We start from the raw sequence: 26,365 nt of genomic DNA, 5'->3' as shown, positions 1-26,365 counted from the left end.
CTGAATTCCTAGGGCTCCTGAAGGGCGGGGTAGTGGCCTCTCCCTCATCTGAGCTTAATTCACTTCCATGGAAGAGGGTGGAGGTAAAAATAGGAGGGACACAGATTATTAGTAGTTCGGATAACTCAAAACAAAAAAGAACCTTAATTTATGTATCTTTGGCTAGGAGTCATGCTATAATTGTACTTTCCACACCTGACTTAGTTCCTTGTTTGGCCAAGTTAGTATTTCATTCCCTGAGCACACACTGTGCAAAGCAAAAGCACAAGCATTCCGCTACACAACAGAAAAACCAGTTCTGGACCTGACCACGGCATAGACAAATCTTTCTGGTGATCTGTTCTGATAAAGAAACGGAAGAGGTCGCGGGAGGCAAGAATCAATACCTGAAAATCAACGCCCAGTCTCATTAAAGAGACTCGCTCCCGATGGATGCCTAGGTCAACGCAGGCTCATAGCCTTAAGGGGCACGGAAAGTAAGTGGAACACATGGGGGGTGCGGTTAGGGGAGCCACAGCGCTGTGCTACACATTCGCTAGCATTCGTCAGAACCAGCCCCCCGGTACACGGAGACATCAAGTTCACAAAGCGTCCTTGGATCCAGGATCGGATTTGGTACTCACAGTAACCGTATTATAGCAGTGGGACAGTTACTATTTTAATTCTTTCCCCCACCACCTTTTTTTTCCCCCCAAATAGAGAAACAGACTCATAGAGGCTGAGTGACTTCCATGAGGTCCCGCCGATACCAAGTGACCATGTCAGAACTCAACCTCTCAGGGTGCCCGGGTGGCTCACCAAGTTGGGCGTCTGCCTTCAGCTCGGGTCATGATCCCAGAGTCTGGGGATAAAGCCCCGCATTGGCTCTCTGCTCAGTGGAGGGTCTGCTTCTCCCTCTAACTCTCCCCACCCCCACCATGCTCTCTCTTTCTTAAATAAATAAAATCTTAAGAAATAAAAATAAAAAATAGAACCCAACTCCTCTCTGCTCTGGGATCTTCCCCTTGTCCCATGATGCCCACAGACCTATCCGCCACGTGCAGAGGGTACTGGCTAAGAAGGCGCGTGCCTGCCACGGGCACTAGGTCTAGTTTTCCTCTTGGTTTGTCTGGTCCCAGATTCAAGCACAGTATCCTAGCCAGGTAGCGCTCCCGTTCCTGAAGAACGGTTCCACACTCTCTGAGGGTGTGGGGTGAGCCAGCCAACTAGACTGGGCACACCGATGCCTCTGTTCTCGCTGATGCAGAACAGCCAAAGCCTCCAGCAAGGCCAGGGATCGTGCACAAAGCTCTCTCACTCTGGGCCCTTCTGCTGCCGTAAAAACCCTTTGTACTGAAAGGTACAGATTTTTTTTTTTTTAATTTTTTAAATTTTTATTTATTTGAGGGAGAGAGATGACAAGTAGGCAGAGAGGCAGGCAGAGAGAGAGGGGGAAGCAGGCTCCCCGCTGAGCAGAGAGCCCAATACGGGGCTCGATCCCAGGACCCTGAGATCATGACCTGGGCCGAAGGCAGAGGCTTAACCTACTGAGCCACCCAGGCGCCCCTGAAAGGTACAGATTTAACTGCTTCTCACTGTCACCAACTCTGAACTTTGGCACCGTCTTTGCAGGGCACCACGTATAGGGGATGTAGCTCTTTTCCTCTAAGACCTGGGTATTGAGCATTGAGCCCCTGAAGGCCCGCTGCTTCTACTGTGCCCTCTCCGATAGGGCTGGCACACCCCACAAGCTGCCACACGGTCAGGTCACAACGTAACTTCCGCATCGCTTTGCAAGCAGGAAGAAATCCACGGCAGGAGCTCATGGCTTCTAAGCAAACGGCCGTGGACAAGTCACGCCCTGCTATTGAAAACCAGTGGGCCGTGGGCCTTCCAACCTGAAGAGCCTCATTTCAGCGGTATCTGGGAGAGTCTCCAGGGGTAAATACCTAAAATCCCCTTAGAAAGACTGTGTCGGTTACTCTTTGTTAACTACTTCCCAGTTCGGAGACGCTTCTCAGGGAAGTTCCGAGGGGGAAAGAACCCACCTCTGAATTCCATCACAGGAGAACTCCTTCTCCGGGTGACCTATTTGGGGTGAAGAATCACAAAGACCGTCTCTCCTTTCTCACCTGTGCTCTGTTGGCAGGACGATGGGCTGACTGTCTCTACAGGAGACCTCTGCGTGCCAAGCATCCTTGCAACAGGAGCAGAACTTCAGGTGACAAGAAGGGCACTCCACCTGCACGGGCTGTCCTGGGTCCCTGGAGGCAACAGCGCACACGGTCTGACAGTCTGCGACAGGACACCACGTTCGGTAGGGGTCCAGGTGAACTTCTAAAGCATGAACAAAGAAAAGGTGACGGTCTATGTGTCTTTCGTACGGGCCTAGACTTTCCCCCCTTCCTTCTTCTCTTTTATAGGCTAATATTTAGGGAAGGTTAGTACAACCGAGGGCAGTGATTTCTACTCTTGGTCTTCACGAGGGACCCAGACTTACGAGGTCACTCAGCGCTGCCATGTTTCTCAAAGTAGGTACTAGTGGAAGAGGCCACCACTGCCCTTATGAACAGATAGGAAGTGTTCTCGCTAACCCAAATGGGCAAGCCTTTTGGAATACTTCTCACCTTTCAGCACTCAAAGTAGGCAAAAATCTTAAGTCCCTGCTACAACTATTTGGGGGTATTATCTTGGAGGAAAACGGGACCTGAAGGACCTACAGAAGCAAAAGGAAAAAGAAATTCATGGGATTGTGTCCTTTCCGGGACTGCGAAAAAAGCAGTGATGTTTCTTATACTTTTTTTAGAGGGAACTGAAAGAACAAGGAAGAAATCAAAGAGTTGAAGGACCCAACAGTGCCTGGTGGGGCGTAGCCAAGAAGTCAGATTAGCTATCAATTTGGATATTCTGTTCTCCTACCACATGCTAGTTAGAGATATTTGTAAAAGACTCAGAAGATCCAAAATCAAAAGGTTTCACAGACCATAAAATGATAGTCAGTTATAGACTATACCAACCACATCCAAGTGGCCTGTAGGAAGGAATATGGAGTTGGGGGGAAGCCGACTGTCATTCTATTCAGATGTTTACAGATCGTGTTTGGTTTTCCATTTTTCTATTCAATAACAGACCTCACATTCTTGTCTTACAATGTGACCTTTAAGGGAACATATCATGTAAAAATGATGTTATTTGAGGAACAGAGTAGCCCTTTTTTCTCTGAACCAATGTATTTTGCAAATTTTAAACTGATGGATTCCAGTTTTAAATCTCCTAAGGCTTATGATTCTTGGAAATTTCCACACAGGAGGCAAACAGACCCAAAGAGTGGTGCGAAAAGGAAATGAAGGCATTAAGTATGAGCTTAGTTTTAAAGGTAATAATTTTACAAATTCAGTATCAAGGGAAATAAGTCCAAAATGTTCCAGCAAACACTGTCTCCATTAATCTCTCGTCTAGAAAAGGCAACAATCAGATCCATGCTTATTACAGGTTTTCATTCAAAAAGAGAACCCTTACACTTATTTTCTTATCTAACAATTCTGGGGAATAGGGGTCGGAGAACGATGAGCCAAATAAAATCAGAAAAGGGAAGCCTATGATTCACAGATACACAGACCCCAAGGGAGATGGACCCTTGAAAGAAATCCCTAAAAGTTTGAGAAAGGCTGGTTAGAAAATCAAGGAGACAGTGACACACACCTCTGCTCCAAGGTCCTGACCTTTTATTTCCACACATTTATATTTTTTTCCAAACTCTTATGACAGCATCACAAACACTAAGTCCAAAGAAATGAAGGCTCATGTATAAATTAGAGCTAAGGACTCACACATCACCTACCTTCTTAACCACCCATTCCAAATCGCAGGCCTTTTAATTTTTTTTTTCAGATTTTATGTATTTATTTCACAGAGAGAGACACAGCGAGAGAGGAAACACAAGCAGGGGGAGTGGGAAAGGGAGAAGCAGGCTTCACTCTGAGCAGGGAGCCCCATGCAGCGCTGGATCCCAGGACCCTGGGATCATGACCTGAGCCAAAGGCTGACGTTTAACGACTGAGCCACCCAGGTGCCCCCAAATCCCAGGTCTTTTAAAGGACTGACAATACGGAAAGGAAAGACTCATATTATAGTTAAATTAATAACATCCCTGCGGATCACCCTAAAAAAGATACAAGGATACAACTCGTTCTCATAATTCTAATCCAAATTATTTGGTAGGCATTCTGACCTATTGGTTTGTACCAACTTATTTTTCAGGTATCCGGGTTGCCACAGTAAAAGCAGAAACAATGAATACGGGAGCAGTCACAAATTTTGATGAATCCCCAGAAAGGAAAAAAACCTTAGGAAGCAAGGCAGCTGATGCACACTCCAGTGCAAAAAGCAACGGAAGAGTCCGAGCCGCAGGAAGCCGCGATGCTCTGGACTTTCCTCCACTGTGACAGAACAGGAATGATCGGGCGAAGGAGAGTGGTGGAAGGGGCAAAACGGAGACATTGCAGCCTTCTCCTTACTTCGTCAGAAGTCTTGGTCTTTAGGGATAGCTTATAGAGCTTAACCAACACCCGAAGTGGCGTTACCAGGAGACAGATTTTAACTCTACCCAGAACTGTGAGGGACTCCTCTAGCCACCTTTACAGTATCTGGTCAACATCTGTCCCAGCGTCTTTCTAACCTCCTGGCTGAGAGCGCTCAGGTCTCTACAGACACACAGCGGACTTGCGCTCTCGGCCTTCCGCACAGCCAGGGTGTGGTCATGTGACATGGTTCTGGCCAATGGGAGGCGAGGGAAGACTGCAAGGGGCTTCTGGGACTAAATCTCCTTCCGGATTCGCCGGCAAGGATCTCCCTTCCGTCTGCGAGCCTGTGAACACGGCTGTGTGAAGCGGTGATGCCTGGGCCGCCACAACCCTGGGACTCTAACGGGAAAATTACAGGAGTTGGAGAAGTTGAGCCGCTCCGTCAACCACACCCGCAACTGCCTACCTCTGGATTTCCTGAGCGCAAGGGAATTCAGTGCCTTCACTGGTTAAGGCACTTGTTAGCCCGGCATTCTGTTCCTTGCAGATGAAAGCATCTCAACCCATAAGGTTACCTCTCGCAACAGGGAGCAAATGCCCAGGTCAGACAAGGACTGCTCCTCCTGTGCGGCTGGTAAGTTTACAAAGGGGATTAAAGTACCATGTCCGAGAAGACATTTAAAGTCTTTATAAGTGAGGCGCGAGTAAATGTGTGTATGCAAATAGAAATAAAATATACACTACACACATCATCCTGTAGAAAACCTTATCTACATAATAAAATTTTATTTTTATTATTTATTAACCTTTTTAAAAAATTAACACCCTGTGCCAGACCCATAAGGCTTTTGTGTAGGTTACTAGACAAATAATATACATCCATATAGCTGAACACTAGGTAGCTGTAAAATAAGGTGAATTGATGTGACAATATGGAAAGATCCCAAAGATATATTGCCAGTTCAAAAATGCAGATTGAGGGGCGCCTGGATGGCTCAGTGGGTTAAAGCCTCTGCCTTCAGCTCAGGTCGTGATCCCGGGGTCCTGGGATCGAGCCCCACATCGGGCTCCCTGCTCGGCAGGAAGCCTGCTTCTCCCTCTCCCACTACCCCTGCTTGTGTTCCCTCTCTCTCTGTGTCTCTCTCTCTCAAAAAAAAAAAAAAAAATGCAGATTGAGGAAGGGTATAAATGAACCATGTTTATAAGAGTACGTATATATAGAAATATGTTTTAACATTTTCAGAAAATCTAAGAAGCATAAACAGTTATCCTTGAATAAAGGGCAGAGGTTGGAATAGGAGGCAAAGATTTACTTTAATACTAAACTTGAATTTGTTTTTTTAAAAAATACTTATTTTATTTATTTGAGAGAGAAAGAGAGAGAGAGCATGAGTTGAGGGGGCAGGGGGAGAGGGAGAAGCAGACACCCCGCTGAGCCAGGATCCAGATGCGGGGCTCAATCCCAGGACCCTGAGATCATGACCTGAGCCAAAAGCAGCCGCTTTAACCAACTGAGAAATACACATGCTCCTAAACTTGAATTTTAAGGATTTTTTTTTAAATTTATTTGAGAGAGAGAGAAAGCATGAGAAGGGGGAGGGTCAGAGGGAGAAGCAGACTCCCTGCCAAGCAGGGAGCCCGATGCGGAACTCGATCCCAGGACTCCAGGATCATGACCTGAGCCGAAGGCAGTTGCTCAACCAACTGAGCCACCCAGGTGCCCCTAAACTCGAATTTTAAAAAGAAACAGGAGCAAATACTACTTTTATAATTTTTTAAAGCTAGTTTTAAAAGGCTACTACCAACGGCACCTGGGTGGTAAGTCGGTTGGGCATCTGACTCTTGGTTTGGGCTCAGGTCATGATCTCAACGTCAGGAGATCAAGCCCGGCTTCGGGCTCTGTGCTCAGTGGGGAGTTTGCTCAAGATTCTCTCTCTCCCTCGCTGCCCCACCCTCCCTCCCCCTGTGCTTGCACACTCTCTCTAAAATAAATAAATAAGGTTGCCTGCATAGTTCAATCGGTTAAGCATCTGCCTTCAGCTCAGGTCATGATCCCAGGGTCCTGGGATCGAGGCCCACATCGGGCTCCCTGCTCATCAGGAAGCCTGCTTCTCCTTCTCCTACTCCCCTCTGCTTGTGTGCCTGCTCTCACTTTCTTTCTCCCTGTCACATAAACAAAGTCTTTTTTTAAAAAAGATTTAAAAAAAATAAAGGACCTACAACATACTTGTCTTAATTTTGGTGTCACAGAACCACCATCTTGTTCATTGCTGTGCTCTTGTCTCTTCATGGAGATGGCCTTTCTCTCTTAGGTTGTAGGCAAGGAATATTTATTTTATTTGTGTGCTCCAGTACACTGACACAGTGATGGGATGCTTCTTGTTGATTTATAGCAGTCATCCTTGGTTTTTTGTAAAAGCTAGATATACTCCTCTGCCAACAACTGCCTTACAATACACACACTACTAATACCATCTTGAAATTGCCTTGCACTGAAATTTATTTTCCATTCTCTTCTAGTACTTTCATCAACAGATGTTCATAGCACACTAAAACCATCCAATACCAGTCCTGGTGTTGAAAGTATGTTATGATTGTTATTAGACTCTAAAAATCTCCACCCACCTCAGTTAGGCTCTCTACATTTGGAAAGACACCAACTTGGCAAAACATGGAACTTTACATTTAGCACTCTCAAAATTAAACCTCCTTTATGAAGCATCACTTATAAGGGGGGCAATGAAAAAAATTTCCAACATTAAAATGAACAATAATTACCCTTGCTAGAACCCTACTTAGTGTCTCCCTGTACGTAACATCCATTTCACCTTCCTGTCTCATGTCAGTCCTTGGATGAGTGATCCAGATTCACTGATTCTCATTCCTTTCCCCTCATATCCTCCTTAAGTCTCTAAAGTAAACTTTTTCTTCCCAGCCCCTTAATAAACTGCTCTCTGAAAGTTAAAACCGCCATCCCTCTACTCATCCCCGGCAAATGTTTCTCCTTCTATCTTCTACCTGATACTCTTGGGGCTCTCCTCCGTAAGGCACCAGCCTCTCTATTCTCTTCCCACAACCAACCTCCTTTCACATCAGTACTGCTTCCTTTGGTTCCATCGATGGATGGTGTCAAAGACTCAGTCCTTGATTTCTCCCGAATATCCTTACTTACAGAACCCAAGCCATGACTGAGTCTCAACCTTGCTTTAAATTTGAACTATTCCAAACTTCTTCTTGAGGCCTGACTTCTTGTGCTGATATGCCTGAAAACTTAGTCAAATGTCTGTTATTCGTTGTTCATTCAACAAATGATCAATTTCAGGGACTGTTTAGAGACCCTAGCCTTAAAGAGATGAAAATAGAGGTTTGCTTCTCAGAAATCTCAGTGTGAAAAGAACAAGAGATGTTTAAATTAATGAAATATTTTCAAAAAGCAATGCAATAACTGACAGAGCACCCCATGAGATAACATAAAATAAACCGTTACTGTCTGCGAGCAGCTCTTAGGGGGGGAGGTAAGGAATGTATAAAATACAGAAGGTTTTCATAAGACAGGAATATTTTAATGCTTTTCTTATCGGAGTATCCATAATGAAGTTTCCCCTTTCAATCAGCTCTAAACTCAGGAAGTAGAACTGGTCGCTCCTGCTCACAGCACAAAGCAGATGGCACATGCTGAGATGAAGTTCGAGAGAACTAAGGCACCACGTAAACAGAGACTAAAAAACAAAAAACAGTCCCCAGAATAGCAACTCTGTAGGCAGCCAGAGTGTGGAAGGTATAAAAAGGAAAGAATAGTCTCCTTCCAGACACTGTAATAAAGATGCTGTACTTAAGATGACACGGAGCAAGGACATTGGCAGTCACCCTCTAAAGCGGGGTCTTGCCAGGAGCCAACAGCCTACTCCATCTTGTCAACTCCGCATTCGGTGACATCAAATGAATCGCCCACTTGAGAAATCAGCCGCGATGAGAGTATTTACACTACAGAAATTGGCAAACACCATAAATCAGAGCCTCCCCACTTCCCCCGCAAATCTGTTTACCAACACATCACTGAACACTGTCCAAACTGAGAGCAAACACTTAAATATATAAACCCGACTTCAACACCATCCAGTGGGGGGCACAGAGTGGGCAACCAAAGAACAGAACCTAGCACAAGAAGAGGAGAAATTGAAAGGACAACAGTGACAGTCCCTTTAGCCACATTTGCTGGCCAGCCTTTTCTCCTTCCTGAACATTCTACATACAGACAAGTACTTCTACCTGAAGTAACCTCGCCTGTCTCCCATGGGTGTATATCTTCTTCTTCTAGAGTATTTGGTATTTGGTTATATTCTCATTTTTTGATCATTATTTGCTTTTTGCACATCTGACTGGGATCTTTAACTCCAGTGAGAGCTACCCTAGAGGAGAGGCAAGCTCTTTCTTCCACTTAGAACCATAGCATGAGGGGTTCCTGGGTAACTCAGCTAAGCATCTGCCTTCGGCTCGGGTCATAACCCCAGGATCTTGGGATCGAGCCCCACGATGGGCTCCCTATGCCACGGGAAGCCTGTTCTCCCTCTCCTGCTCCCCCTGCTTGTGTTCCTTCTACCACTGTGTCTCTCTATGTCAAATAAATATAATCTTAAAAAAAGAACCATAGCATGTCACAAGTAAATATTTCTGGATCTCCCTATCCAATTTCCAAGCACCCCTCACAGCGCCAGTCAGATGGGATGCACTCAGTACATGTCTACCCAGCAAGTCAAAATTTTTTCCTTTATAAATACAGAGGGTCACAGGAGAAAACAGAAGACAGATATCTACTAATTTAAACCAATTACTTCTCTCAACTAGAGCCCCCTTTCAGCCACCCTTTTATTTACTTAAGTTTTTATTTAAATTCCAGTTAGTTCACATACATTGTAATATTAGCTGGGGGTGTCAAATTTAGTGATTCATACTTACATACAACACTCAGTGTTCATCCTAACAAGTGCCCTCCCTACTCCCCATCCCCCATTTAACCCATCCCCGCGTCCACCTCCCCTCCGGTAACCCTCAGTTTGTTCCCTAGAGTTAAGAGTCTGTTTCCTGGTTTGCCTCTTTTTTCCCCTCATGTTCATCTGTTTGGTTTCTTAAGTTCCACATATTAGTGAAATCACATGGTATTTGTCTTTTTCTGACTCCTTTTGCTTAGCATAAGACTCTCTAGCTTCATCCACGTTGTTGCAAATGACATGACTTGATTCTTTTTTGTGGTTGAGTAAGAGTCCATTGTATGTATACACCACATCATCTTTATCCCTTCATCTGTCAGTGGACATTTGGGCTCTTCCCATAACTTGGCTCTAGCTGATAATGTTACTATAAACCTCAGAATGCATGTGTCCTTTGAGTCTATTTTTGTATCCTTTGGTTAAATACTTCATAGTACCATTACTGGATCATCAGCCACTCTTTTTGAGAATTTAAATAAAAAGAAAGCACTGCTAGTTAGAATCTGACACAATTCTTTGAGAAATGTCCATCAATACAGGAGGCGCCCACAGTAGCAATACAGTATCATGTGTTTCTGTAACATCTGCTTTTGGGCACAGATATTCTTTACTCAAGTACTCGAGCTTGTCCGACAGCTTTGAAATTTTGTTCTGGTTATGTAAAAGATATTGCCAAAAGAGGGGTGCTATTGTCTTCTTGATAAACCATTAAGAGCAGAGGAAGTAACTCTTCTGAGGCAAAAAGACAAATCCAGCCAAATTCCTGACAGTCCCCTCAGCTTTCCGTTTCCGTGTTAACCTGAGGAGCTGAGTAAGTTAACCAGGAGTTAACGGAAGATTCAGAAGAGTAGTGACTCGACTTCTCTAACTGGAGATGGAGATAAGATTAAAGAGACTGATCCCTGGGCAGTCAAACAGCAGACACCAAACCTTCTATAGAAATTCAGGAAGGACATTTTTGAATGTGAAGAAAAGGTATACTGGTGCCTCTGGGCCTGAACGTACAAAGAATACTTACAGGATTTGTTTTTTTCCTCTGCCTGCTTTATTTTTGATTCATGACAGAGACCTCTCTGCTCAAAAGCACACTTTCCGCTTTTTCAACGAGGTAACTATCAATTTGGCCAGAATTGCTGGAGATAAGCCTCTGGGACTGTTACATTGGTGTGAGAACCAGATGACTCTGAGCAAACATTACTTCTGCTTGAGACTTATTTATAGATGTTCATTTTTTTAAAACACATTTAAGTCGATAGACTAGAACCATGACTAGGCAGCCAATCTACACGTGGTTTTGACTGGAAAGATTTCCAACGTATAGCCAAATGATGCAAAAGAAGTGACTTACACAGGTAAGAAGGCAGTAAAAGTTTACAAGGAGCTAAGCGAGCAAGGGGAAATGTCTCAGGAACAATCATCAAGGGCCTGGTCACAGATGAAGATGATAAGGCCTAAGCCCGATGAGAAGCCACTGGTGGGGAGTGCACATTTTTTGGGTAGTTTTATTAACACAAATACAGCATACCCATAAGCGGGCTGTCCATTCGTTTTCTTCGCTACACAGCCTGGCACTGGGACCCTGATGGCCAGCTGGATTGTTTTTTCCACAATGGCTTTGCAGTTCTTAGAGGAGACATTTTGACCAGTCTCTGCACGGTAAGATTTGTTGCACATCAAGCTCTTTGACACTGGAGACTAGGAATTTCTGAAAGCCACGGGAGAGCATGTGCTTTGTTTTCTTGTTGCTCTCATAGCCAACGCTGGGCATCAAGATCTGGCCCTTGGTTCTCCTGTGCACTCTATTGTCAATACCTCTGGGTTTCCATCAGTTGCATTTAATTTTGACATACTGGTCTGACTGGTGCCAGATGAACATCTTGGTCCTCCTTTTAGCAATCTTGGCCTTCACCAGAGGTCCGAGGGCAGCCATGATGCGAATAGGAGATGGCTGCCACCTCCACAGGGAGCTCCAACAAAAACAGGGGAGTGCCATCTTGATTAGGGGAGAGCCGTGATATGATTACCATTCTTAGAAGATGACTCTGGCTACTGAAGGGAGAATGGATTGTGGTGGCAACACAGATACTGTAGTAATCTAATCCAAGATGATACACTGGATTCGATGTTAGAAGTAAAAGTACTGACAGTTTGGAGCGTATATTGATGGTGAAACTGTCAAGATTTCCTAGTAAAGATGCAGCTGGAAGCAGTCATCCCAAGTCAACAACCACTGATCTAGAAAGCTTCCTGGAATGTAGTATTTGTTGAATAAATGAATGAAGCAACATAACAGAAGTGTAAGGAATGGTATCTGTAGATGCGTTCTCAATGGTAATAGAAAATAATGGTGGTATACACAGGAAGGTTCTATATTGCTCAGCCCTGCATTCAGATATTTCCCAGGAACAGACACAAATGAGTACTCAGGGAGATTTTTGCAGAGGGCATCTTGGCGTCTCTTGGAGAGCAGCTCCCAGCCCAACAGGGCTCCACACAGATGAGTCTGGCCGGATTACACGGAAGAGCGTGTCATCTGCCCTTCTCACTGCTTATCAGCCCAACTCCTAGAAGAGCAGTGACAAGCCAATGTCCATAGATGCTAAAAGAGTCATTATATTTAAGAATTACTAGAATTTCAATATGTCATGAAGAGCACAGTTTTGCTTTATATCAAGTTATAGAGTCTACCCTGAATGGAGCCTAGAGGCCAGCTTAGCAGAAAAGGAAAAAACACTGACGGGGCATCAGATATTAGTGGTCCTAAACTCACCAAAGAGGAACCAACTGATGGACTCCAGGTAGAAGCCAAATTGCTGTCCATGAACAAGGCCTTCCTCCCCTCACTCTTGACTCTACCCCAGTGAGCTGAGCAGAGTCAGAAGAGGGGGTGGCATATAGTAATAAAAAGTGTATTTAAAATTTTGCATTAACCATGTACAGGTACAGGTAAAAAAAAAAAGTATACTTTTTATTACTATTATTGTGAATTCAATTCTAACTCCTGGCTCTTGGCCTTGGAAACAGTTATTAGGTAGATAAGCAAAATGCACAATTATCCCAAAATTTCAATGTTTAGTTTCCCCCCCTTCAAATTTCCATTCCAAAGTTGGAGGAAGATGAACTCATGCATATTCAACTAATTTCTTCTGCATTAGCAGTGAGAAAATCTTCATGGAGCTCTGAGATGGGGGTAAATTTGGGAATCTAGAAAAAGAGCAAGCAGGGCCCTGTGTACATCATTCCCAGTGGTGCCCCCAACACCTTGACATGAACATGATTCAGCAGGGATTAAATATAATGGACTTACATCGGAGACAGACAAATTCACAAACTTCAACCAGAATTTACTTATGAAAGATAGAACTGATTACTGAAATAAAGCTCCATGACTACTTGATGTAAGACTACTTGTTCATATAAATTATGCAAGGCAGGAAATGCTATTCAAAGCTATTTCTACTTCTGTATTCTGACAATTATTGAGAAATAAACATTCTGAGAAAACTGCCAGGAGGGCCATATCAGACCCCAGTGATTGCCTTCAGTTTTCAAAAGCTGATCTCACAACCCTTGGTTTCCCCACCGGAAACTATCACCATTAGGGATGTAGAGTTTGCTTTTATCCTGTTGTAAATTCTCTTAACTAACATGAGTGAGTTTTCTGCCATCATGAAACTGTGCCAAAAAAGATATTCCATGATTTCTTATTGTGAGGAACACGATACATCCAAGCTAATTATCAGCTGAAATAAACCAAACTGTTTTAACTTTTATGACCCGCTGCATTTTTAATTATGCCAAAGTTAATTTGCTTTCTGATAGCTCAAAGAACAAAGGTCTTCTGTAGATAGTTAAAATGCAATTAAACTACACTGATCAGAATTAACATCTGCCATGGTAAATAAACTCAAATAGATGTGGCCTTGAGCCGAGGGGTTGCTGTCAAGACTGCGGAGGAGAAGTACAGAATTTCAAACCTGGAAACAGCTTCTGAGTTTATCTAGTCTCACGCTGTTACGTTACAACCCATGGAAGTTAGGCGTTTGCTTTACTCATGGTTAGTGAATATATGCCGAGACTGGGCTGTTTTTCCTCCTAGAAAACCATTGTCTGCGTAAAAACATAATCGTGTGATTAAATAGATTTCCATTTCCACTACCAGTACTGGAACCTTTTGTCTTTAAAGCAGCCACTTGCAAGTCATCATCTCCTTGGAAGTGGTCAGAGAAGGTGGATTTATGCTTCAAGTAAGAGTATGAAGGAACCAGATATGGCAGGTGGTGTAAGAAATTAGCTTTCATTATCACGGTGCCATATAGCACTTTTTTTTTTTTAATTGTGTTATGTCAGTCACCATACAGTACATCATTAGTATTTGATGTCATGTTCCATGATTCATTGTTTGCGTATGATGCCCAGTGCTCCAAGCGATCCGTGCCCTCCTTAATATCCATCGCCAGGCTCACCCCTCCCCCAACCTCCCTCCCTTCTAAAACCCTCTGTTTGTTTCCCGGAGTCCATAGTCTCTCATGGTTCGTCCCCCACTCCAATTTCTGCCCCTTCATTTTTCCCTTTTCCTAATGTCCCCCATGCTGTTCCTTATGGTCCACAAATAAGTGAAACCATATGATATTTGACTTTCTCTGCTTGACTTATTTCACTCAGCATAATCTCCTCCAGTCCTATCCAAGTTGATGCAAAAGTTGGGTGTTCATCCTTTCTGATGGCTGAGTAATATTCCACTGTGTATATGGACCATGTCTTCTTTATCCATTGTCTGTTGAAGGGCATCTTGGCTCTTTCCACATTTTGGTGATTGTGGACATGGCTGCTATGAACCTTGGGGAAGCATACAATGCTCTAGAATCTAGGACAATAAGGGTAGAGACATGCTGAAAAAGATACAAATTAAGATGAAAAGGGAACAAAAGTATTATTGTGTTATACATTCAGTCAAGATATGATCTGGATTCTAGAAGGTGTCTTCTTCATTTAGTTTAGAAAACTGGGGTAAAGGTCAGATGGGGTGGTGACAATGATGAATAACAAAACAACAATGACGACAACAGGGTGACAGACACACAGTATTAACTCACTCTGTACAGTATCCCCCTTTTACAGATGAGGAAATGAAGTGCACACAGGACGAGGCAAACACTTCACACAATGGAGAACATTCAGGGCCCCTTTAGAAATGTCACCCTACTCAATAATAAATGTCCTTTCTTGCAGATACTTCAGGTTTTTTTAGCTGAAACTGCTAGAGAGTGCTGTTTTAGATTTTGAGAACTAACCCACAAGAAAGACTTGATGGTGAAGGAGAGGAAGCAGGAAGCTGAGGAGAAAGTGTGAGCTCCCAGAAGCACAGAATAGCTTCGCAAGCGAATCCTAGGCTTAGTCACACATTTACCATAAAACACCAGAAAAACAGGCTCAAGAGGAGAACATGTGCACGCATGCACGTGCAAGCACAAGAATGGGCTTGCGATCAGCAACGACGAACAGGAAGATACCTAGTGAGAGACGGGAGGTGTTAACAAAATCAAACCAAACTGACACTAAGGTCACTAAAGTATCCCACAGCCCTAAAAAGAAAAAACACCAAAAGAAACCAAATAACCACACACTAGGTGAGAGAGAGTGTTTATCTCACACTAGGTGAGATAAAACCTCCAGGAATGGACACAAAAGAGTGGTGGGGACCATTTCACCAAGGACAGATAAAGGCACAAGAGGAAAGAAAGAGCCATATTATAAATGTTGGGACTCACAGCTAAAGGAGGCTGGGACAAACGCTCTGAGCGGATGGCTTTCAGAGAAAGGTGGGGCCGTGGCTGACGGCGGAGTCTAGAAGGGCACCTGGCACACAGCAGATACTCGGTCCCCCAAAAAGGAAATACTGAAGACGTGAGAGAATGCAGGAGGATTAACAGGTAACAGGAAAATAAATTCTTATTTTACTTCACTTCTCTCCAAAGGAGAACACTATGACCCTTGAACCATTTGTAGGCGTTCCCAGCCACTCCGTGAGAATACAAATATCCAAGAACGGACCCATTAACCTACCAAGAAATGGAAACAATTTGCAATTATAATAAGTAAAACAGTGTCACAAAAAAATAGGAAAAGTGCTTAAGGACTAGAGATGGAAAATCTTAACCCAGTTTAAAAAAAAAAAAACCTATTTTGAAAAAGAAGATTGTGGGCAAGCAGATTTGAGAGACAAGCAAAATTCTAACATTAATCATCAGGCATCATGTGCTTTGAGAACCAGTAGAGAGTACAGCAGTGATCACTAACACATGCCAAACTTAGTATCCTCTTTTCTTTGTTAATATTGGAAGGCTGACACAGAAAAGGAAAGCTGTAAACATGGTAGTAGCCAACGGAAAGTCACAGATGGAAGGAGAGTGGATTCATAGAATAACCAATCGATGCCAAATGCCGTTTCTCCACTTTATGTAAACAGTGATGGTTTAGGCTCGTTCCTATTCAAAATATTGTTCCCCATGAAGACTTAGATGAAAACAAAGCTATAAAAGGCGAGCTAACCGTATATGCAACGTAAAGCAGAAGACAAAACACAGATGACGAACTAAAAACTGAGAACTTGGTAGGCAATAAGAACTGGGCAAACTAATGAAAATTTTGGGAATTCAGAAACAGAGTTGCCACTGATCTGACTGTCCATTTTTCCAGAGCCACAACAATCTCTACAACTGTATCTGAGAGCCCAGCCAGAGACTTTTACTTTCCAATTAGTCATTTAGTTCATTCACAACATGAGTATTTAAAGCATCCCAAGATCCCATTCTAAACAGTTCCACATATAACACTCTCATGGCAGGGGCGCCTGCGTGGCTTAGTTGGTTAAGCATCTGCCTTAGGCTCAAGTCATGATCTTGGGGTCCTGGGATCCTTGGATCGAGCCCTGTATCAGGCTCCCTGCTCTGCTGCTCTGTGGGGAGGCTGCTTCTAGCCCTGTCTCTTCCCTCCTCCTCCCCCCCCCCCCCGCCCCGTGCTCTCTCATTCTCTCTCTTAAATAAATAAAATCTTAAAAAAAAAAAAAAAGAAAAAAAACTTTCATGGCCTAGACCTCAAAGTCACCTAGCTGATAAGTCTTGAGTTTGAGGTAGATAGGAAGTCTACCGAGTAAAAATGAGATACAGAATTCAGATAAAGACAATGACGATCAAGTAAATTTCATTATGTAACACTGTTAACTTAAATTTATTCTTACTCGGCAGGCCTATTTTCTAATAATAATTCTGTATTATGGATGATAATGAAGAAGTGCCTGAATTGGTACTGGAGAATTACAAATCGCCTTCCAGAATCACCTCACATCAATATGTCTCTGGACCTTGGTTTCCTTTCTTATAAAATGAGGGAGTTGAACCACATGGTCACCAGACTTAACATACTTCCAAATATAATGTACTCCCCATACTTTACAATAGTAAAAATGTCTAATCGGCAGTTCCTCCAACACTAAACCTAGAATCACCATTTGACACAGCAATTCCACTCCTGGGTATATACCCAAAAGAACTGAAAGCAAGGACTCGGAAAGATACTTGTACCCCAACGTTCACTGCAGCATTATTCACAATAGACAAGGTAGAAACCACCCAAGTGCCCTTCAACAGATGAATGGTTAAACAAAATGTGGTATATACATACCATGGAATATTATCCTTTGACCATAAAAAGAAACAGAAGTCCCGAGATATGCCAGGACATGGATGAACCTTCAAGACATTATACAAGTGAAATAAGCCAGACCCAAAAGGAAAATATTGTATGATTGCACTTACATGAAATATCTACACTAGGCAAATTTACAGAAGAGTCAGCAGAGCAGAAGTTACCAGGGGCTGGGGAAAAAAGGGAAATGGGAAGTTATTATTTAATTATAGTTTCTGCTTGGGGTGATAAAGAAATGGTAGTGATGTTTGCATAAAATTGTGTGTGTTCTTAAGGCCACTGAATTATACACTTAAAATGGGTGAAATGGTATGTTTTCTGTTTTAGATAGATGTTATCCTAAGGAAAAAAATATGGAGGGCGCCTGGGTGGCTCAGTTGGTTGAGCGACTGCCTTCAGCTCAGGTCATGATCCTGGAGTCCCGGGTTCGGGTCCCGCATTGGGCTCCCTGCTCAGCTAGGGGTCTGCTTCTCCCTCTGATTTCCCCCTCTCATGCTCGCTCTCTCAAATAAATAAATAAAATCTTTTTAAAAATATGGAATTATTCCTACAGATGAAGAAGCTTAGATACAGTCTATGCGATGCTAGGCGGGTCTCAACCTCTCCAATTTTCACTTTCTTCATCTAAAAAATAGGGATAATAAAATCCATGATCAATTCATGGGATCTGTAGTGGGACATCTGCCTAGAACCTGTGATAAAAAAGTAAGTTCTATATATGAGTCAAACTATTTGATCCACTTAAAATGCATCAAAGACAAGACATGCAAGACAACCCATGAAAGACTCACATGAGAGAGAAATGTTCCTCTTTCCCTCATTTTACCTCTTAGACTTTACTAATCCAGATTTAAGAGTTAGCAATCAGAAAACTTGCATGTTCATGCTAGATGAGAGTTTATTTTATACACTCAATGAGACTATGTGTTCTAGGGGAACAATTTTCTCCTATTTCTCAGATATAGAAAAACAGACCATTTAGAGGCGCCTGGGGGGGCTCAGTCGGTTAAGCGTCTGACTCTTGGTTTCAGCTCAGGTCATGATCTCAGGGTCCTGGGATGGAGCCCTGTATTGGGCTCTGCGCTCAGCAGGGAGTCTACTTCCCCTTTCTCTCTCCCTTGGCGCCTCTTCCCCGCTTGTGCAGGTACACTCTCTCTTTCTCTCTAAAATAAATCAATCTTTTAAAAAAAGAAAGAAAGAAAGAAAAACAGACCATTTAGTTCAAGAATGTCCAGAGTGTGACAGGACAGAAAGGGCTACTTAAAAAAAGATCTTGGTAAAAGAACAAAAATAAATAAATCTTACAGATAAAAAGGGAGTACAAATAGAAAGCTATATAAATTACCCCAAGGCCAAAGCCAGAAAGAAAATGAGACTGGTAGATTGTAAATTGCATTAGAATGACACAATTGCTATGATTACAGGTGTGGTATCAAAAGAACAAATAGTGAGTATTACAAGCAGCAGTAAAAATGTTTGGGTCGATGGAGGTTTTGAAGTGATCTTCAGGAGTGGGAAAGCTGGTGGTAAAAAGCATTTTAAGGAACATCTTCTTGTGTGAAACTATACAACTTTTGCAGAACTTGTCTCACATGAGCCAACTTAAAAATACACAACAGCCAACATAAGGAAGCTTCTATTTCCTGCTAGTCTGCATTTTTTCTGCCTGAGGCTGAGAAAGCTGAAATGTTACGGTGCAATGCCAGGTTTTCCCCTTTCGGAGTGCCCTTGCGGCTTTGTTGACAGCCCACAGCCTCCTTAACCTTCTGTGGAGGTTAGTGTGAAGATGACACAAGGAAAGCCACAACTCAACATGGGGACAGAAAGAGAAGGGCATACATACCTCGTTCAAATTTTAACCGCTGGTAGAGCTGAAACTGATCCACGGGCACCAGGGAGGCAATCTGAAACCAGAGATATTAACAAGATGAGGTCTCTCTCCTCACTGGAGTCCAGAGTTCCAGCCTTCAAACACCTCTCCTTCTTGTCTGGCTTACTTTATACCAGTGGTTCGAGAACTTTTTCTCTCCACAGTTCCGTGGTAAGACAAGTAGCAATTTCTACGGCAGCCACTACTCGAAGCACCCAAGACAGGACTCCTTCGTTAAATTCCATTCTTACCCTCAGCAGCGACTAAGACCAGACAACCAAACTTTTGGACTTCCCCAATTATTTGTGTATATATATATGAAAGATGTTCTTTATCACTCCACGTTCATTTAAGAAATGTTTAAAAGATTATGGTTCTAGCTTTAGAACACTTAAAAACTAAGGCCAGGTGGATAGTGCCTCAGGAATTTTGAAAACCTCATTGTCTCCTCGGGAATAGACTCTTCTAAACAATATGCAAATCATTTCTTCGGACCAAAAAAATCACTTTGCAGGGCCCTTGGTTGTCCCTCATCGTCATCCATGTCCTGGTAGGAAAGAAATGCTAAAGGTATTTCTTGTGATTGAACTCCTATTTCCATTGCAGATGGCGATATGAACCAAAGGTTTACGAGTAAATGACAGTGAGTCAGACCTAACCAAAGGACGTTTCAGATTAATCCTTTCAAATTGCATTTTGAAGTCAGATGCAGGAAAAGCTAACTGCTTTTACACTGGCATTCTAAAAATAATAGCTCCGTTGACGCCAACTATATTGATGTTGCTTAAAAGATTTATAACTGAGAAGACCCAAGGATTTGATATTAGGCTTCTAAACATTTAGCAAGTTGACACAGGACACTGTCGTAGCCTTGGAAATTCTGACTCGAAAACATTACATGTCCTTTGGTATGAAATATATCTAGACGGAAGTTCCTGCAACCAATGAAAGGAAGTCTGCTTTAAGAAAACAAGAGTAAAAAAAAATGAGGCAGTTAAAAACTACACTTAACATGTGTAAGCCTGACGATTCACAGACCTGTACCCCTGGGGCAAATAATACATTATATGTTAATAAAAATAATTAAAAATTAAAAAAAATTTAAAATTACACCGAACAAATACAGTACATTTTAACAGGTATTCAAAATCAAATCCTCCTCCTCACACACACAAAAAATTCAATTTGTTTACATTGCAAATGAATTAAACAAAGTTAGCTAAGACCTATGAAGGACTACAAAACAGGCAAGTTCAGTCTTCTCCATTCTAAGTACAGTAAAACATAAATTTAATTTAATTATAACATTTTTCTCCAGCTGGGAGGAAAAGGTTGCATTTTCATCTGGCACTTTAAATAAAGCTCCTGAGCAATCACTGTAAAAAAAATTATGGTTAATTTTATATGCTATGTGTTGTACCATACTTTTTTTTTAAAAAGTGTGTTTAGATTTTTATTACACTGAAAGCCAGTTCTGTTTCATCTGTTATAATACCACCTGGACATCCTTCCTAAAAGACAAAGGTGTCTCAAAAAAAGTTCTGAGTTGGAGACAGAAGACACAGGTAACCAAAGGGATGGGAGGCATTAAGGAATCGGAATTCAATTCCTCACTTAGTCATTGCTTCCTTGTGACAGAGAACAAATAATCTAATACTACTTCAACTTTGGGGCCAAGGTGACTTGGAGATGATGTCATCTGGGCCGAAGAGACCTCAGTGAGAGTCTGTATATCTATTTTAAAGCCCCCCGCCAAAGGCCTTTGATTCTATGGGACAGTCCTATACTCTACTTGCCCCCCAACTAAAACAGCTTCTGGACTGATGAAGAACTTCTTCAAACCCCTCAAAGTCAACTCCTAAAAATTCTGATTTTTTTTTCAATCACATGCAATATATGTAGCAGCTAAGTCAAATACCGTTGACAGATGACAAAGCAAACAGGAGATAGAGTACTTTAGACACAGATGAAATGCTAATGAGAAAACTGAAACAAATTAATGCAGTAAAAAGTCAACAACAGGAGAGATGGATGTTTAATTTTAAATTAGAAAACTAAATTTCATAGAGGACATGTCACTGCCAACAGGGAAGTCAGAGGGCTCTGATTTTTTTGGTATTTTATTCTACTTTGAATCTCCTATTTATTATTTTTTTTATAGATCAAAGATTTTTATGGAATTAAGACTTAATAGGGTAAATCAATTTTTTCTATTGAAATTTGTGATTAAAAAAAAGAAAACACCTTAGTTCTATCACCACCATTCTCTTCTCTTCCCAGACCCCACCACTTGGATTTGCACCTTTTCGGTGTTCTATCTGACAATGCACTAAAGGTACAACAGTGTCTGGAACCCTGGGAAGACAGACGAGGAAAGGGGGCAGAGAAGCTGCTCTCAAGGAACTTAAATTACCCAGAAGGCAATAAAGACACATAAGGTTTTTGTTTTTTTTTTTTTAAATCTACTCCTTGGGAAAAAAGAGAATCGACTCCTTGATCTTACTATTTGTTGGCTTTATGGATTAGACTAGATCTCTGAAATGTTTCTATTATACCCATGGCTTCAGATCAGAGAAAGCTGGACCTTGTAAAAAAAAAAAAAAAAAAAAAAACGATCCAAAGTATTAAATTCCCGGATTCACTGCCATGTGGACCTAAGTCTCGATTGCTCAAGGTCTCTTACAATTATAAACCTGAAATAAACGTGTTAGGATGATTACTGAAGGGTCGATTAGATCACAGGTTAAAGGGCTACTGCTTTCAAAAGCAAAACAAAACAAAACCTGGAACAATCAGACTTGCAAACTGATTGCAAAACTGAAACCCCAACGAAAGAGATTATGAAGAGGTGTCTTGAGATATATCACTGTCCTCTCCCTGCCAACAAAGAAATTCCAAATCGTTCAAAATCATATCAGAATGTTCCTTTTTAACTTTTTCATTTTGAAATAATCTTAGACCGACAAACTTGGGGAGAGTTCCTAAATCCCATTCTCCCCAACTTCTCCGAATGTTAATACCTTACATAACCATAGGTAAGAATTAAAGTAATGAAATTTACACTGATATAAAACAAACTATCTGCGAGCCTTATTCCATGTTCAAAACCTGTCCCACTTATGTCTTTTTTTTTTTTTTTCCCAGTCTAAGATCTAATTCAAGATACCTCCCTGCATTTAGTTGCCAAGTCTCCTTACCCTTCTCCAATCTGGGGCAGTTCCTCAGTTTGTCTTTGCCTTTCATGACCTTGACCTTTCATGACTTTGAAGAGTCCAGGCTAGTTATGTCCTACAGTGTTCTCTGATTTGGGTTCGTCTGATGCTTTCCCGTGATTAGGTTGAGCCTGTGCAGTTTTGGCAAGAATATCACAGAAGTGATGTTGAGCCATTAAGGAAGTACATGAGGACACCCATCTTGTTACTGGTTAACATTGACTTTTTAACTTGGTTACGGTGCTGTCCACCAGATTTCTCCACCCTTTGTAATCATCAAGTATCTTGTTCTTGTAGGAATACATTTTGAGATTCTGCAAATATCCTGTTTCTCATCACACTTTGCCCCATTAATTGTTGTATCTATTGATAATTCTTGCCTATAATAGTCATTACTGTGATATTTGCTTAATGATTTTCTATTTCCATCATTCATTCTGTATTTGTTAGTTAGGATTCTACTGTAAGAAAGAACTGTCCCTAGGGTGCCTAGGTGGCTCAGTCAATTAAGCATCCGCCTTCAGATCAGGGCATGAGCCCAGGGTCCTGGGATCGAGTCCTGCATGGGCCTTCCTGCTCAGTGGGGAGTCTGCTTCTTCCTCCATCCTTCCCCTGCTTGTGATCTCTCTCACTCTCAAATAAATAAAATCCTAAAAAAAAAAAAAAAAAAGAGCTGTCCCTTCTCCCCCATCTACTTATTATTCATTTATGTATTCAGGTCAGTATGGAGTACTGATATTTACTGCATTCAGGGGGTTCTAATCCACTAATAACCAGATCCACATGCAAGCTGTAAAAATAAAAATTTCCAAGTATCTTCCTCAACTATCAAGAGACCACTTCCCTCAGATCTAAAAAATTCTTATCTTGATTTAAAGTGATTTTTATTGCTATTTCTCCTTTGAAATTTATATTAATCTGCCTGTTACACAAAAGTTTCTCTCTCCTTCAATCCAAGTATGAAACACCAATTTTCTCATCCTCATTATTCTAGAAATTCTTTCCAAAAAGAAAGAAAATTTAATTCAAAGAGAAGATAAACTCAGTATAATTTTAACAGAATGAGAGCAGTAAGTACAGAACAGAAAGAACAAAAAGCTACCAATCGCCCATAATCACATTCTGGGTTGTATGAACCTGAGGATGCTTACTAAACTACTTTACTGCAAGCCATCGGTTCTCCATTCCACTCTAACCATAGCACAGGAGAACCAAGGCACTCAGAATATACATACGTGTGAGGAGCTGTAACTGTTACACATGGTGGTTAATTAGATACATCTAACATTCACAACTGACACGAAATGAAAAGTGAGGTATACCTTTGTTTCCTATATTAACTATGATCATAATATCGGAGCAGGCATTACCACTCACATTGACACTAGCCCTACAAAAACTAAAGAAGTGGGGCGCCTGGGTGGCTCAGTGGGTTAAAGCCTCTGCCTTCGGCTCAGGTCATGATCCCAGGGTCCTGGGATGGAGCCCAGGCTCTCTGCTCAGCGGGGAACCTGCTTCCTCCTCTCTCTCTGCCTGCCTCTCTGCCTATTTGTGATCTCTGTCAAATAAATAAATAAAATCTTAAAAAAAAAAAAAAAAAACCTAAAGAAGGAAGTGGGGGTGGGGGGAGACAGTAGAGCCTGCTTGCCAGAGAAGCATTTATGCTGAAATAGTATGTTCCCATAATACTGACCTCATATATAAATCTTATGTATAAAATATAATATGTATAGAAAAGATTACTTTTTTAAAGATTTTATTTATTTATTTGAGAGATAGAAAGTAAGAGACAGAGCATGAACAGAGGCAGAGGGGCAGAGGGAGAAGCAGGCTCCCCACTGAGCAGGTAGCCCACTGCAGGGCTCGATCCCAGGACCCTGAGATCATGACCTGAGCCGAAGGCAGGGGCTTAACCGACTGAGCCACCCAGGTGCCCCCATATCAAAGATTATAATATATATTATATTTTAGTTGGGAAAATGAAATGGTTAAAACTGTGAAGTTAGGGATTGGCTTCGTGCAAGTTCTACTCATCAAGGTCTCGACAGCCAGGAAAAAAGAGAAAAAGGAGAACGAAAAGCCTAGTCTTCACTTGGGTTTGGCCCTTTAAACCTACTTCTGCTACTGCTGCTTTAAAACATTACAGAGACAGACCCAACAAAGAATCCAAGAGAGAGTATATTTGAAGATAGGAGTGACCACGAGGAACTCATTAGAGCATGGCAATTTGTGAGGTGCTATGACTTGCAAAAATACTGGCAAGAGAAATAGTCCTACCCGTACGGATAAATGCCTTATCACACTGATACCAAAACTACCGGGTTTCCTGTCTCAACCCAGAAAATAAGAACTGTCCTTCCTAACATCCCCCATTCATCACTTGAGCGTGCTGACCGAGCTCCCGTCTCCTTCCCTCCGTACTGGATTTTGAAAACCTGCTGGAAAAAAACAAGAGGGCATCACTGTCCAAGAGCCGGAAGGCAGGGCCCTCCTGGGAAGTGAGAAAGATGACGGGAGCTGGAATGCCAGGGCAGGAACTGATTTCACAGTCCCCGAAGAAGGCAAGAAGGCTGCTCTCGCTGTTCCTTTTTCACCTGTTCTCCGGAACTCCCGCCCACACCCTCTCCCGCCTTTCTCCCGTGGCTCCTCCGTGAGTATAAGGGATTTGCCCATGTGCCCAACCATGTGACATGTTCAACCCACTGCTGCTCACTCTTCTTACACTTGCCTTTAGTTGAAGAAAAATCCTAGAAACATTTTTCTCCACTCGTATGCAGTTCTAAAGCAAAGCCTTAAATGCATTCCAAAGCGAAATTCGACTGGAACCCTCAAAGTAGCTATTGACACTGGCAGAGCCGACTGCTTTCTCCTCCACCACCCTGAGGTTCGGCTCATAATCCCCTCAACACACATCACAGCCCAAGGTTATCACAGACATACGCGGTCCCTTCCCGCCCAGATCCTTCAGCCACAGCCACAGGGATCTGGCTGCCTGGCGGGCGTCCTTACCTTCCCTCTGTCCCGCCTCACGCCGTGATGATGGGGAGGAAGAGTGTGACAAGAGGACACAGCAAGCGGGGGGTGTGCAGAAGGATCATCTGCGGGGAGCACATCGCTCTCTAGAACTCCAGCAGCCTTTACCAAAGCCACCCGAATAAACAGGCAACAAGAGTAGTATCTGCATTTATTCTGCAAATGTAGCTTCAAATTCCTTAGTGCTCCACTCCCCCCGCCCCCAGTCCTCCACGGCGCCCCACAGCCTAAACCTCCTCCTATAGAAATTCTGGAACCCCCATGCTTGGCACGAGCAGCTGCACGCATCCTTGCTCTGGGGCAGGTGGGGACTCTGGCCCAAGAAGTAGGCGGTCATGTCAATGCCCCAGGACTTGGAAGGAGACTTGGTTGTGAGAAGCTCTTCCCTGCCCTCCACTGCCAACTGGCAGAGGGAAGAAGTTGAATTTCTCAGGCCATGTAACGGTAGGTATGCGCTCACCACTCTAATTTTATAGGACCCCAACAAATGGCTCAGGTTTCCCCGGCAGGGGATGGTGTGCGACTTCCCTAACACAGGAAGGGAAGGGCCCCAGTAGTCATCACCTTTTTAATAGGGCTACGAACTCCCAGGGCCTTGCCGGAAGTGACGCTATCAGAACAGTCTTATCCGTCGTGGGTGAGATTCCCGCACCGGGTACCCGAGAAAAGCCCACCACCAGCTGACACTACCACGCGATGCAGGGAGGCCCCATTGTACTTTTCTACGGTCCTCCTCCAGAAGCAAGCCGTACTTGGATCGGATATTAAATGCTTTGCTAATGAAGCCATTCCTGATAAACAAAAATTACAGGGCAAAGCCACCGTTGATCCCAACTGGACACGGTAAGAAGGCAGGGGGTCCCACCGTGAGCAGGGGCGGACACACGGATCATGGGCAACCACGTGGGCTAGATCTACACCGGAAAGCATGTGAAGCAAAGAGTTTAAATGCCTAGTGTCCTGCGAAGATGAATGAAGACACGTTCTACTGACATGCATTTTGTAAGACAGTGGATGATGAAGAATCACATATTATAACATAAACAGCAGCAG

The 26,365-nt window shown here is 42.8% G+C and overlaps 1 protein-coding gene and 1 pseudogene across 2 annotated transcripts in view; both read right to left on the bottom strand.

Moving 5' to 3' along the window:
• RNF144B (ring finger protein 144B) overlaps positions 1-26,365 on the bottom strand; it is an 81,209-nt gene that overhangs the window by 8,998 nt on the left and 45,846 nt on the right. The window contains exons 4-5 of the mRNA XM_080807297.1: positions 19,041-19,101; positions 2,112-2,316 (exon numbers count right to left, since the gene is read on the bottom strand). Coding sequence (XP_080663423.1) covers positions 2,112-2,316; positions 19,041-19,101 — 266 coding nt within the window. The remainder of the gene's footprint in view (positions 1-2,111; positions 2,317-19,040; positions 19,102-26,365) is intronic.
• Positions 4,737-11,443, bottom strand: LOC308345123 (putative large ribosomal subunit protein eL32'; annotated as a pseudogene). The gene is made up of 2 exons: positions 11,016-11,443; positions 4,737-4,901 (listed from the first exon to the last, which is right to left on the bottom strand). The product of its transcript is annotated as a putative large ribosomal subunit protein eL32' (transcript).

Source organism: Martes martes (genome assembly GCF_963455335.1).
Source record: "Martes martes genome assembly, chromosome: 6".
Lineage (NCBI taxonomy): Eukaryota > Metazoa > Chordata > Mammalia > Carnivora > Mustelidae > Martes > Martes martes.
The sequence above is the reverse complement of the archived record's forward strand: the minus strand, read 5'-3'. Positions and strand labels throughout refer to the sequence as shown.